We start from the raw sequence: 14,830 nt of genomic DNA, 5'->3' as shown, positions 1-14,830 counted from the left end.
TGCTATGTGAATGGTCTGCTATAAGAGAAAAGGAAATTTACTTTAGACGAGAAATTTATAGGCTTAACAAAATTAAAAAGGAAAGAGAATTAAATAGTAGAAAGCCTTATACACCAATAAAACAAAATAAAAATGTGCTGAAACTACAAGATAATTTAGATAATAAAGAATTAAAGTTGCAAAAGGAAAATGAAGTAAAGATAGAGAATACAGAAGAAGATATTATTAGTGAAGAGGAACAGTGGGAAATTAATAATAAGTATTTATTAGAAAGTTATGAGGAAAAGGATGAAGATATAAATGAGTCATATAACAAAGATTTAGAATTACATATGTCTTTACAAGACAAATATAATGCTATAGAAGCAATGGACCTTGACTCTAGTTCATCTAAAAGAAGACGAGGTCCAGAAATGAAAACTGAAGAAGAAAAAGAAAGACCTTCTAGAATGTCAGGAACTTGGCCACCAGAAAAGGAAGAACCTGCACATAGCTATATACCTGGACAATATAAATATATGGGTTCAAAAGGAAGACAATTTGAAAAGACAGTTCAATTTCAAAATTATAGAAGTGATGGTGCTATATTAAACTTAGCAACACATGACCCTATAGATTGGCCGAATATAATCAGTATATGGAAAGGATTGATAGTGCAAAAATACATACAAAATCAGCATAATATTGGAAATAGAGTAGAAGATATGCTTACATATTTAGAAACATTTTTAGGAGAATCAGCTAAGGTTTTATGGGAACAATGGATAGAAGCCTTTCCTAATTACTATGAAGAGTTAAAAAGAGCCTGTAGTAATTCATATAATTTTGCAAATATTATTTCCTGCATTGTAATAAGAGAAGATCCTGAATAAGGATATACTACCTTGCATAATGAAAGATTAAAATAAATAGAAAAGCTAACTTTAACAAACTGGAAAGGAATAAAAGAGTTCTCTCAGCATTATTTGTATAATGCTACAACTGCTAAGCAAGGATATAATAAAAGAATCATCGAAAGATACTTTAATAAGTTGCCAGACCCTTTAGGGTCTATGATATTCGAAGAATATAAAAAGAAATGCAAAGAATATAATATTTCTCAAGCTATAACATTTCTTTTTAAGCAGCTTAGAAAGATATGCACAAATATACAAGCCCAAAGGTCAACGAAACAATCAGATTATAATTTTTGCAATAAGATAGTTCAAATACCATTGACATATGGAGAAGAGAGATCTAGAAGTAAAAGATATCCAAAGAATTACAAGAGGGGAAATGTAAAAACAAAGAAGAGATATTTTCTGAGGAGATCAGATAATAGAGCTCCTTTCCTTCATAAAAGAAATGTACGAAGATATAATCCTAAAAAGAATTATGATAGCACATGTAGGTATTTTATATGTAACTCACCAGATCATTTAAGTAAAACATGCCCTAATAAAGATAAGAAAAGGTATTCTAGTAAGCAAGAAGAACAAGAAAATGTGTTAATAATAGATAGTGTGAATGAGAATATCTTAGTTTGTGATGATGATATAATGGACGATGAGTCAATATATTCTATAATAGAGACAGATGAAGTAGAATATGATGAAGAAAATAAATCAAGTGAGGAAGAATTAGATTTAATTGATGAATTAGCTGGTCTAAAAATAGAAATGATGGATCAAGTAATTTGCAATCATGAATGTGATTATAAAGAAGGTAAGTCTAGCATAAAATGTGTATATTGCGTATATTATCAAGACCTAGGAGGAAGAGCAACATGTAGTCTTTGTTTAAGACAAGCCTGTATGGCATGTCTAGAACAGAAAAATAATGAGAAAGTGGAAAATAAGTTAGAATTAGTAGAAGAAGTTAGTTTAGAGAAAGATAAGAAGGAGAATAAATATTTAGGCAATACTCCACAAGAGTTTTTAGTTCCTAGAATAAGTTTTAAGACTGATCGAGCAAGTCCTGTCATGTTTCACGCAGGATATTATAGATCTAATATGGAGCAAATATGCTGAAAGACAATACAAAACCTTTCTTGATATACAAAACTATTTTATAAAATTATATCAAGGAAAAGAAAGGCAATTAGGAATAATTGCCAAAGCAAATATCTTTCTTTTACTCCATATTGATGATAAATTAATTGTCAAGCCTCGTCATAAATTTATAATATTCAAGGCTGATATAAATTTAAAATACTTCAGAAGTATGCAAAGAAATACTGGTAATGATATCTCTTTACAAACTATTATAGACCATGGTTTAGCTCATGATATATATGGAACACTTGGAGAAATATGTCAATCAGACCTTGGAATGGCTATTAAAGAAGCAGCTAAAAAATTAGCTTGTGTCCAAGGAAGATATAGAATTAGATTCTGCTCTAATCCACCAAAATTTACACAACCTATAAGACCAGCAAGCCATGATATTTATATTACAAAAGGATCATATAAATTTCCTACTACTTGGTCTTCTGATATATGGCATAATTATGAAGAGTTATTCGCCAATAATGCAAATCATAACAAGTGGAAGATATTTACTGAAGCAAGAGAAATAGAAGGAAATACAAAATTTGATCCTGAATATTATATGATGTATCAAAATAAGATAATAAAAATATTCCTACGAGAATATTATGGAAAAAATAGTATCATACAAAGAGAAGTGGGAAGACTGATAAAGCCTAATTATGGTACAGAATGTGAACTAAGAAAAGAATATTGAGAATTGTTGGCATGGTATGAAATATGGCAGCCAGAAGATGTTGGTACTGAAGTGGAAAAAATATTACAAGAAGAATATCAGCAAGATTAATATTAATGTTGATAAGGTGTTATCAACAATTTCGCCATGGGATAAACATGCCAGAGTGTTTGCTTGATGTCTGCGACATCAATCATTCGGGCGTGGAAGACTATACACACCAAATATATTCTCGAATATATCCAGAGAATATCACGTGAAGGAAGTGGACTTGGCAAAAGGAATAAATAGTAATTTCAAACAGTGAGTCCTACTGTAGGCAGGACAATTATTGAAGCTAGCACCGCCGTCCAGAACAGTGAGTTCCACTGCAGCCAGGACAATTATTGAAGACAGCACCGCCGTCCAGCTGTCTAGGCAACAGTAAAGAAGGATAATTGAAGACGCCAGGTGTCCAGCGCTTCCTTAAGCCTGAAGGCTCCTCCCGTCTATAAAAGGAGAAGCCAGACGCACGCATTCGACACCGACCAACCAGACGGACGAAGAAGAGGAGAGAAGACACCGAGCCTAATACTCAGAGCGCATCCACCACACTCCACCTAATTAGTAGCCATCTCACTCCCATTGTAATATAGAAATAAGGGAGCTGTTGTAATCGCCCTTCGCCTGTAAGGTAATCCAAGGTTGTGTAAGTGCTTGGGGTTTCCCGAAAGGGAAAGCCGTATGTAAGTTTGCTCTGTGGAAATGAATTAACCTTTCCTATGAATTTCCCTGCTTTCCTTTGAGCTCGTTCATACGGGGTAATGTCTTTACGCTAGGGACCCTAGAGGAGAAACCTCTGCATTGAGTTGCTCTCGTTTAGCCCATGGAGAAGCGTCTGAGAGAGCCTGTGTCCGTAGAGAAGTGTTCCCTTCGGGCGGAACTGCCTGGGGAGACGGTAGAGCCTGAGTCCTGTGTGCGCGTGGCCGGGGTTAGTTCGGGAGAAGACCGGGTAGGCATGGTCCTGAAGCAAGCTAGCGATGCATGCGGTGAGTACCGATTAGGATTTACACAACCATAGTTTCACGACCGACTGAAATTTTGGTTTCGCGAACCTGCCAAGATCCTGAGAAGCACGCATACCCATACTCTGCATAATCACTAATCACACGCAAATAATCACGCACTCGTCCACCATCCACAAGAGGTCGCTATCATTGAATAGTCGGTGTTTGAATATTAGCTGTGAAATATTATTCTGCTAATAATCACGCACTCATATCCACTACCCACGCAAGTCGCTTTCATCCAATAGTTAGTGCCTTGAATAGTAGGAAGTTTGGGTGCCTAAGCCACTCTCTGGTGAGTGCTCGTGCGCTATTCATATTCCGAATTTGAATAATACCTGTTATTTTGAATAGTGCCACGAATTTAGCATGCCAAGAGTGTTTGCTTGATATCTGTGACATCAATCATTCGAATAGATATAGTAACCGCTGAATTTGAATAGTGCCGTGAATAGTAACTCGTGTTTTTGAATTTGAATTTCGTCTTCCCGAGTCTTTATATATATATATATAGATTTTGTTGTATTAGCGTATATGACACAACACTTTTGTATGTTCATGGCAGCGAAACCGTACCTAGGGACTCATCATGTGAATACTCACACATTGTCTCGCAAGAAAAGATTAAATAATACCCGTTCACATTCTTTAACTTTGCACATCGGATCAAAGCTAATTTCGGTGGCATTGAAAACCAGCCGACAAGGACACGGAACATGTCACGCATAGCGCGCAGGCGTGTCATCTTCCAGCGAGAGCAGCTTCTCCAGAACAACGTTCATGCTGGGCCTCCTATTGGGATCGTCATCCACGCACGACACCGCCAGCTCCAACATCGCCGCCGCCTGCAAGTGGCTGAAATCGCTGCGCAACCGGGGATCGACAAACTTGTCTTCCATCCACGACGAACTCTCGTCGTCAAGGTCAAGGTTCATCATCCTCTTATTCTCCCGGAGCCAGACGACCACATCATCGTCTCCTCCCCTGCCGTCCACCACCCAGTCGCAGACCCTCTGCCCCCTGATCAGCTCCAGCAGCACGATGCCGAAGCTGTACACGTCGGCCTTCCCTGTGATCGGGAGGCTCGTCGCCCACTCCGGCGCGATGTACCCCCTGGTGCCCTGCGCCCTGGACAGCACCAGCCGCCCGCACGCGTCCCGGCTGAGCAGCTTCACCAGCCCGAAGTCGGTGATCTTGGGTTCAAGCTCGGCGTCCAGCAGGATGTTCTCCGGCTTGACGTCGCAGTGCACGATCCACTCCAGGCACTCGTGGTGGAGGTAGGCCAGGCCCTTGGCGACGCCGACGGCAATCCTGTACCTCGAGTGCCACCCCAGCAACGCGCCGTCGCCCCCGAAGAGGGCCTTGTCGAGCGAGCCCTTCTCCACAAACTCGGAGACCAGGATCCGGTGCGAGTGCTCGGAGCAGTACCCCCACACCCTGACAAGGTTCATGTGGTTGATCCGCCCGATCATGCTCATCTCCGACCGGAACACCTCGTCGGCCTGCGTCAGGTCGTCCAGTCGCTTCACGGCGATGCTCCGGCCGTCGTCCAGCACACCCTTGTACACGGTCCCCGACGCGCCCCATCCGACCTTGTCCGCGAACTTGCCAGTCGCATCGGAGAGCTCGTCGTAGGCGAACCTCCTGAACTGGCTGAACAACAGCGCGTACCCTTCTTCATCGCCGACCCGTCCTGCGGCGGGGTCAGCGCGGAAGACGAACAGGTACCCAACGACGATGAAAATGGCCTCCACGACGAACGCCACCGCGAGAAACGAGTAGAAGTAGACGAAGTTGATCTTGTTCCCCCTGACATGGAAGTAGGAGGAGGCGCTGACGACGCTGGCGTTCTGTTCGTGCACCGTGCAGGCGTGGCCATGGAAGTCCAGCACGGCCGGGCTCAGGTTCTTGACGCGCGTCGGGACCTTGAGGAAGATGTTTTGGTTGATGTTGGGAGCCCCGCCGTTCCAGAGGGAGATCTTGGGGTAGCACTCGCCGGTGCCCATCTTGTAGCCGAATGCCTCGCAGTTGCAGTCGTCCAGGCATATCTGCCGGCACGTCTCCATCGTGAGCCTCCTGGTGTAGTTGAAGTCGAATCCCCAGTAGTCAACGCTCGGCATCTCCGCGAAGTAGACGGGCTCGCCGCACCGGAGGTCGAACTCGCGCCGGCACCCCTTGCTCCAGTCGCCGGCGTCGCTGGCGACGAACCCCTCCGGGCACGAGCACGCCAGCGCCGGCAGGTACGCGCACACGCCGTAGCGCCCGCAGACCCCGTGCACGTCGCACGCCCGCGGGAGCGCCGCCCACGTGACGAGCCAGCGCCCGTCGCCGCCATCGAGGCTGTACAGCCGGAGGTTGCCGTCGTAGTCCAGCGTCAGCCGCCTCGTGACGCCCTCGCCCATGTCGGAGGAGTTGAACTGCGTCTGATCGCTCGCCGAGAAGGCGCCGTGCCTGTCGAGGCTGCCGTACCGACTGTTGTTATAGGCCGTCCGGTCGTTCTCCCACCACTGCTTGAAGGGGTCCGGCCAGTAGTTGCTGCTGATCTCCGGGCCGTCGTACATGAGGTTGAGGATGTTGTTGCTGTCGAAGTACAAGTTGTAGTAGCCGGAGTACAGCAAGCCCCTCGCCGACGCCGACACCAGCCGCTTGTACCGGGTGATGGGCTGCTCCGGGAGGAGCGTGTCCGTCGGCCAGTCGAAGCTCTGCCAGAGCACGCGCCCGGCGGCGTCGGCTACGACGAGGTTGCCGGTGTCGAGGAGCTGCGCGCGGTCGGCCTGCGTGCCGCTGGTGTTCGTGCTCCACACCACGCGGCCGTCCAAGTCCTGCAGCACCAACGAGGCGTCCTTGCGGAACCCGGCGCGCGAGCCATGGCCGTTGACGGGGGCGTCGCGGTTGGCCGTCCACGCCACGGTGGCGTCGGCGGAGCGGGCGAACCATATGGCGAACGTGTAGGCGTTGGTGGCCACCTTGTAGAAGCCGCAGGAGAAGTTGCCGCCGGGGGACACGAGGACGTCGCCGGAGGCGTCCTCCACGGCGATTGAGTCGCCGCGCCATAGAGTGTTCCGGCGGCGTCCGCTTGCCGAATGCGTGGAGGAAGGCCACGAGGCGAGCAGGAGAAAGGCCGAGGCGAGGATGGTGTGTACTCTCATGGTGCTGCCTGCGGGTTTACTCTCAGGTGCATGGACGGCTTTTGTACTTGGAGATTGGTGGCTGTAGTCTACGAGTCATGTGGAATTATATTGGGTCCAATTCCAATCCCCCCCTCTGCTACAAGAAAAGGTCCTGGTGGCTAACGGCACATACACGGTCGCCGTCTGGAATGGGCAAATCAAGTTTACGGTCGCCTGTAAAAAGCAAAACTGACACGGTCGATTACCGACAGGGTGTTTCCTTCCCATTTCGGTTGGACATATATATTTAGCAAAATATATATATATAGCATTAAATCTTTGGACGAAAATGAAACATAATTATGTAACAAAAAAATGTTCAAAACATAAAATCAAGCAAATAAAATTCGTCAAAAAAGTTGTAAGCAAAAAAATCAAGAAAAAATTGGGAAAGAGGAAAATTTGGCAACCCAATTTAGGAAGAAAACATTATGGATAAAATTCAGAAAACAAATCATTTTGGAAAACTTCGGAATGAAAAAGAGGAGAATAAAAGTTCAGAAAAAAATGGAACATTTGGATGTAGCGAAGTTGGCAGACAACTACAACCGCAATGGGGAATATGGGAAGCCAATGTCATTATGCCACTGTCAGGTGCCTTTTCATGTTTGTTTCAAACTCTTGAAACCTCGGCACCTTGGCGAAATGAAACGGCAGATGTGATTACCAAAATCAGGACCAGCCCCATTTGCAGCTTGACTAAGATCATATTCAATCTCTATCTCTATTGACTAATGCAAGCAATAATTTCTTAATCTATCAATCGCAATCTTAATCAAAATTCGGATGACTGTTTATTGAGTTAAGGGTTAGAGATAGTTTAAAATTAACCATGTGGCGAGTAATAAAATAGAAAAAGACTAAAGCCCTCAACCAACCTGTACTATATTATCATGAAATACATATGGTGTATAGTATATACATTTTTATATACTTATCGATATATTTATGACTTCGGGTAGCATACTTACATTCATCGCACGGGCATATTAGCTAGTCTTGACAAAAGTGTTACAAGAATTGTCCTCCATGCATTAGCGCAAGCATGTATGTTCTTGTAATGCAACATTAGCAATCGTCGAAGTAATTTCGGATACCACTATTCCAGTCTGTCGCAATCTCAGTACCACTTAACAGTATTTTTAAAATGATAGTGTCCTGTGTCCCAATTGAAAAACACAGTACGGTTGACCCTTACAGACACGAAATCAGTGGACCCGGCCGGAATGCAATACAATACACCATCATCGCCTGTTTTCCTCCTCTGGCTTTACGATTTCTTGCTTTGGACGGAGGAGACGATCGAGACCTATTTTTAAAATTATCAGATTTGGAGTATTATTCCGTAACTACAGTAAAAAATTGTATCACAAAAATAAAAAATTCGAATACCTTGTACTTGCCGGAGAAAACACGCGTCTTCTTCTACCATGTCTCCGTTGCCATTTCGCAAGCCCAAATCAGCAAGGACCTCGCAAATTCCCTAGAAATTTCTGTGAATTTTCTGAGTCTTATCATATTATCATGCCCATACGCGCCGGCGAACGTGACCTGCTGGGCGAGCTGTGAATCGTCGGGTCAGGCTCCTGCCACAGCCAAGTCCATCGCCGCGCCGGCCCTGCTCGCCATGAACTGCTGTATCCGCGTGTACGGGCTGGCCACCACCAACATAGTGTGCGTCAGCGGCACGGCCTTCTTCATCATCGTGCTCGTCAGGTTCGCGCGGACGCCGCACAGCGCGGTCGGCATCGCCATCTTCTCCGTCTTCCTCATCCTCTGGCTCGGCGTCAGCTCCTTGTACTACACGTACGTCTGCAGCGCGCTCTTCCCGTGGTCTGCACTGGGGCGGTTCTTGGAGTCGCTGCTCGGCACCGCCCTCTGGCTGCTCCTCTTGCCGTCACCGCTGCCAGACCAAGTAGTTTGACGTTCGTCATCTCACCAATTCTTTAATTTAGATTCATAAATTGGCATTTTTTTACTTATAGGCAGCTCGCAAAAAAAAATGTATAGGCACCTGTGGAGAAAAAGGTATAAAAGGAGGGGTGATACATTTCTTCTAAAGATTTGAGGGTGGGAGGCGTTGGGTAGGGAAGAAGCCAAAATCAATTAATAGCATGCGTGGGTGGGATGCGCGGCCTGTCGGTCAGGCGGTCAGGCAGCCTGAGTTCTAGGTGCCAGGTTGCCGAGATCCATCCCCCCAACCCCTTCTAGATTGCCGGGCTTCCGTAAACAGCCGGCCGGGTCGCAGCTCTGCCTGCCGAGCAGGCGTGCGCGCCGAGCCTGGAGCGCTGGCAGCGGCGACAGCCGCAGCGGCAGCGATCTGCCGGAGTTCACGGTGCAGAGACGACGTCGAGGCCAGGCAATCGACAAAATTTGTAGCTTCTAAATCGAGCATGGACTGGACGAATTAGGGAATGCAAACGAATATATACCATGATTGTTAATGCAGCTGAATAAGTCTTAACTCTTAATGAGCACCAGAGTAAAGCAAAGCTGTTCAAAGATGAGAACAGAAATCACACAATGCCCATGGCTCCATTTCTGCCTCCTGTGTCTATAAAATAGCTTATTCAGATTAAAGAAAGTAAATATAAACTCTAGGACGTCTACTCTTGCTGCAATCCTTCACCTTCATTTGCACCTAGTTCTGGGAAGATGACAGGGCAGACCATCATGAACGGAAGAACACTTATAGCGAAATCGTTGTCTGGGTGCCTTTGGTATACCTTCTTCACCTTTCTGGTCTTGAGATGCATGTACGCTATGACACCAGTTTCTTCAAACTCCAAGAACACGAACCTAGCATTGTCCCCGACGCCGACAATCGACACAACGCCCTCCTCCCGCTCCTGCCCATCTATTGGGTCCCCACCCTGCTGCATGAGATGGCCACATGCTTCAAGTAGGGAAATGGTGTCCCTGAGTTGCCACTCGCCAGGGCGGCTTCCAACGCTGCTGTGGTCATCCATCCTCTGGAACCAGACAGTAAGCTTGTCCCCCTTCACATTTAAGAGGTAGAACAGAGTCATCTCCCCGGCAAGGGACAAGGTTGCCGGTGTACTCAAATTCCACACCTCTAGGGGGATCAACAATAGAAAATCTTGTGGTGGCTAGATCCAGTGTAAGGATGTATCCTGCCATGGTCAGCATGTAAATCTTGCCACGCATGAGCAGAGTCATCGTCAGGATCTCCTGTGGAGACTTGGCAAGATCTGCCATGGCTGAGAAGTGAACGGTCCAGGAGCCAGCCCGTAGGACAAATACCTTCGCGTGGACTGTCTGGTCCTTGTTGACGATGTCGACACAATAACATGAGGAGTCATCATTGTCCTCATCAGGAAGGAGCATAGCGTGAGGACAATTGGGCCAGGTTGTGGATGGTTGTGGAGGGAGCATGACCGTGTCTTCTCCGGGGCACCGTAGTGGTGCCCTCACAGCAGGGTCAAAAGCAACATGAAAGGATTCACTGAATCCATAGAGGACACGGTCATTGCGGCAATCCCAAATAGTCAGCAATGGACAATCCATGTCATCAAAACTAAAATTACCATGACGGAGTGCAGCTGCGTGCTCAGGCCTTGAAGCATCAGGTAGCGACACGAACTTCGGGTTAGAGAAGCCATCAATGGAGACGTAGACCCCGAGTAGTTGGGATGGCATCCGTGAACGGAAGCGGCGGATGGTGGTCTCACTGGAGACGTTGCGGAGCCACCTCTTGCTGGTGAGCGCGGCACAAACAAGGCAAGATGGGCAGTGGATGCGCGGAAGGATCTCACCTAGAAGGTCGTCATTGGTGAGCACCTTATTGGCAGCGGTGTCTTCCTCCACAAGCAGTGGGGGATGCATCATCGCTTGAGAAGAAATTACTCTCACACGGGATCTCCACACGGAACCTCTCGCTGGAGAAGAGATTACTCTCCACAAGTAGCGGTGAGCACCTCAAGGTTGCTACTCTTATAGGGGGCTCAACTCTTATCATGGACTAGCAGCTGTCACCCAAACAAAATTTGTACTTATCTTTGCCATAGACCATCAAAGCCTACATAGCGGAATGAGAGCTATCATATCATTTACATTTGTCATCCAACCACCACCATGCAACCACCACGTCCGCCACGCGTTGCATGATAATCTAATACGTGTCGGGCACCGCTAACACTTGTCCATTTCCCTAAAGGTGAGTCCTTGTCGTGTGAGCTCTCCTCAATCCATTTTTCAACACTAACTTACTTTGTTTGCTCTATTAGCTATCATGCAAATACGGCAATGCATTGGTCAAAAAGTTGAGTGCACACATCCTTCCTCTTATATCTCTCAAATCACAAAAAGTATCAGATATGATTGGAGAATAAATGACAATAACCTCGAGAGCATCACAGTCTTATACAGTGTGATGCTCTCGAGAGTTGTCGATTGAACTTATTAACTGGAAAGATTAACAAATTATATGTATAAGGAAGATAACATTTCCATTATCAAAAGAAGGAATATATGCATCTGCCTAAAATACAAGACATTACTATATAGAATGGAGTGATCTTCTGTAAGGCATATATGTCTCTATTCTCTTTATTTCGTCAATTCGCTGTAATTTGCTTGCATAGCATGTTTATACAGCAATGCATGTATTTTGCTTTTTGCTAGAAATTGGCCTGATGTTTGTGATGCGTGCGTCAAACTTTTCTTGTTCTGTGTAGGCATCCATGTAAATGGGATATGTAATTTTGCATGCAGTGAAGGGATCCATTTTTTTCTTTCGAAGAATGGTAAGAATTGAGGTTCGCATGTATAAATTTTCTGAGTTGAACATGTCTACTTTCCCGTTCGAAATTTGTTTAGGGTTGGGACTTGGGAACACATGCTAAAGACTATTTTGGACTTTGTAATGCGATATACGCATGAAACGAACTGGGTTTATGGAAGAACAACCCGATCCCCTATATCGTCGTGATTGTCCTTGGATCAATAGCTATCACATACAGATATCATTTCAGGCAGTAAACATAGTCATACCAGCATAAATATTACAATCATGGGTTTAATTATTACATCTTCCAAAGGATTTGTAGTATGAATCTCCCATTACAAGCCCGCTGGACTAATTTGATGCAAACAGAAAATGATAGTGGTAGCTAGGCCTCCGGCATTTCCTTCATCTTGGGTCTTTTCCACCACAGGCATCCTTAAGCGTAGCATGGGCTCCAACCGTACCAACCATCATTGTTGTTGTCAAACTTTGGGTCTGATTCTGTATCTTGCCAAACTATTCCCAAGGACGGGATAGCCACACGTCACCATCCGCATGTAGCATATATGTGGATGCAAAGCTATAAAGTTTTGCCAAAGGTAAGGTTGGATTTCCTATGCAACCAACAAGCAAGTATATAAACATATACTTCAACAACTCCTCAACATGGACCAATTCAGTACTCCGGACTCTTGGTCACTCACACCTCCGAGACCCCCCTGATTCGGTGCGAGAACTCCGCCCTTCGCACCTCAACTGCTATTCGAGAAGGAAAGTAGACTAGAGGGAGGTAGAGAGTCAAGTAACACTACTCTATGAAAGTGAAGTCTGTTGGCGCCTACCAACGTCACCACCGGGAAACAGCGATGACGCCCGCAGACGCCAATTGGGGTGGCAGGTATTTCATGAAAACCCATGAATGAATCCGCAAGCGCACAGAAAACCGCTGTAGCATTTTACCCGGGAGTATACCGGGGTGTCATTTATATTTCTGCAGGGAAGGCGGTGAGTGAAGAGATATAGACTAGTTGATGAACTTTATCTAGATTGGATATTCTCATGCATAAATAGGGGTAAGATATATAACATGGTAGGAGGTAGTATAACATACACACAAACTACCCTCTGGATAAATAAAAGAAAAGATAAAAGATGCTCTAGACTGGGAGCAAGGCAGAAGTTAGAACTCGAGTCAACTGTGCTAGGCTAGCTATATCTATACTATCTCATTGGTTAGATCGTCAGAGATTAAACTACACAACAGGGAGACCGCTATCAAAGTAACAGGAGGAGCCCGTACACCCCGGCGGCTTTATGTACCTCCTACCCCCCATACCGAACGTGGAGGATTACTCGGGCTCGGACAGGGCTATCACCACATGCCGGCTACCTCTACAAACTGTAGGTATAATTGACATCCAGCAACTCTTAGCTAACCTAGACACCATGTCTACACTAGTAAGGGATACTCTAGTGTCCCGCGCGGAGCCCCCACCCTCCGGATGGATAGACATCACACATTCACACTAGAGCAATCATACGAATACTGGAGCAGTTGATAGAGTTCTAAGCACAAAATACTAACCATCTCAAGAACAGAGCGATCATGCAATGCAAACATTGAACAATAACGCAACCATATCAAGAAGCATATATCCAATAACTCAGAACATACTTCGAGCAGATATCGGTAACCATAGTCTAATTCTATTACAAACATCCGAATAGTACAAGAGAGAGCTAGAAATGAACTCATACCAGACTCTCGAGCAGATCTGGCGACTCGAAGACTCCTAGACTTCTCCTAAACTCTACTAAGCCTAAAGACTATACAAGATGAGCAAGAGAGGAGAGGAAGTGTGGTGTGTGTGTGTGTGTGTGTGTCATAATCTCTACCCTCCTGTATTTATAGCAGGGAGCCACGGGGTGAGACTCTCCAAACCGACCTAAGGGCCAACCAGGAGATGACATGTGGCGAAGTTGAGGAGGTGGGGCCCACGGGCCAGGTCGGTCGGCCTGCCAGTGGCACCAACCGCCCCCATCTTCTTCGAGCAGGCGGTCCTGGGCCTCCTTGTTTGGTCCATGTTGGTTTTGGCCTGTCTTGGCTTGTCTGAATTAGGTTCTTGCATCACTTTTGGTCCATCTGAGCCTGAATCGGTGCTCTGATAATTTCTGTGATTTTATGTCGGGCCAAAGTGTGCTTGTAACCTGCATATTACCTCAAAAACATAACTTACATTTTCTAAAAGGTAAAGTGTGGTTTAGGGACTTTATTGAATAGAGATGTGTATAAGAAATGCAAACTCTCATGATTTTCTGATCAAGTTGACGCCTGGAAATGATCGTTAGTGAACGTCAACAAAGCCGGGGTTGCACACCTGTACATGACCTAATACGCAGCTATACAAATAGTTTTCACCCTGCAGGTGTTGCACATCTGTACCCACTCACCCCAACGCCAGCCGGCAAGCAACTCCGACTGACCCCGAGGCACCGATCACGAGACTAACGGTGACGGCCACCATCCTGCTTTTCCGGTCTGGGGTGCATTCTCCCGTGAGAGGTCGCCTGGGACTGTGAAAACTTCTGCACACGGATCACAGCGGATCCTACTAATCGGGAGCCATAGGGTCACACCTTCTCCCCCTAACACTGATACCCTATCCTCCTACAGGCATGGTACTGCGCGTAGCAAGCTCGGGCCAGGTACACCCTCATAATGGATAAGTGGTGGGCACGTTTGACATAATTTCATCTCCAGGTCCACTAAATCAAGTCCTTAAGTTGCTGAGGTGAGTATCTCCATCCAGATGTCTATCCGTCAACATGGTCCGCGATCGACACCCATCATCAGTATTGCCCGGCAAACTCCGCTGTAGTTCCCGAAGGAACGATCTCCCCAGGGGCGGAGCCAGGAAGCTAATTTTTTCATTGTTAGGGGGGGCCAACCATATAAATTTATATAAAAATTTAATCGAAATTTAAATTTCTAGTGTAATTTTGGGGCTCATAGGGGGGCCAGGCCCCTGCCCTCCCCCTTGTCTCCGCCCCTGGATCTCCCCGAAGGGAACTCACACCCACCACAGGTACTCCATTTGATGTGCCCAACACACAAGCCCCAGCCCCCGGTCCGAAGATCTGGCAAGTTCACTCGGCCCCCACTA

The 14,830-nt window shown here is 46.0% G+C and overlaps 1 protein-coding gene and 1 pseudogene across 2 annotated transcripts; both read right to left on the bottom strand.

Annotated features, from left to right (window-relative positions):
* Positions 1 to 4,391: 4,391 nt before the first annotated feature.
* LOC120652878 (putative receptor protein kinase ZmPK1) lies at positions 4,392 to 6,898 on the bottom strand. Its single transcript, XM_039930815.1, has one exon. The coding sequence runs from the start codon at positions 6,896 to 6,898 to the stop codon at positions 4,469 to 4,471; it is 2,430 nt and encodes an 809-aa protein (XP_039786749.1). The 3' UTR covers positions 4,392 to 4,468.
* A 2,421-nt stretch (positions 6,899 to 9,319) lies between these two features.
* On the bottom strand, positions 9,320 to 10,881 carry LOC120651442 (annotated as a pseudogene). Its single transcript, XR_005666193.1, has one exon. The product of XR_005666193.1 is annotated as an uncharacterized LOC120651442 (transcript).
* Positions 10,882 to 14,830: the final 3,949 nt, after the last annotated feature.

This window comes from Panicum virgatum, chromosome 1K (genome assembly GCF_016808335.1).
Source record: "Panicum virgatum strain AP13 chromosome 1K, P.virgatum_v5, whole genome shotgun sequence".
Taxonomy (NCBI): domain Eukaryota; kingdom Viridiplantae; phylum Streptophyta; class Magnoliopsida; order Poales; family Poaceae; genus Panicum; species Panicum virgatum.
This window is presented reverse-complemented; position numbering and strand designations above follow the sequence as displayed.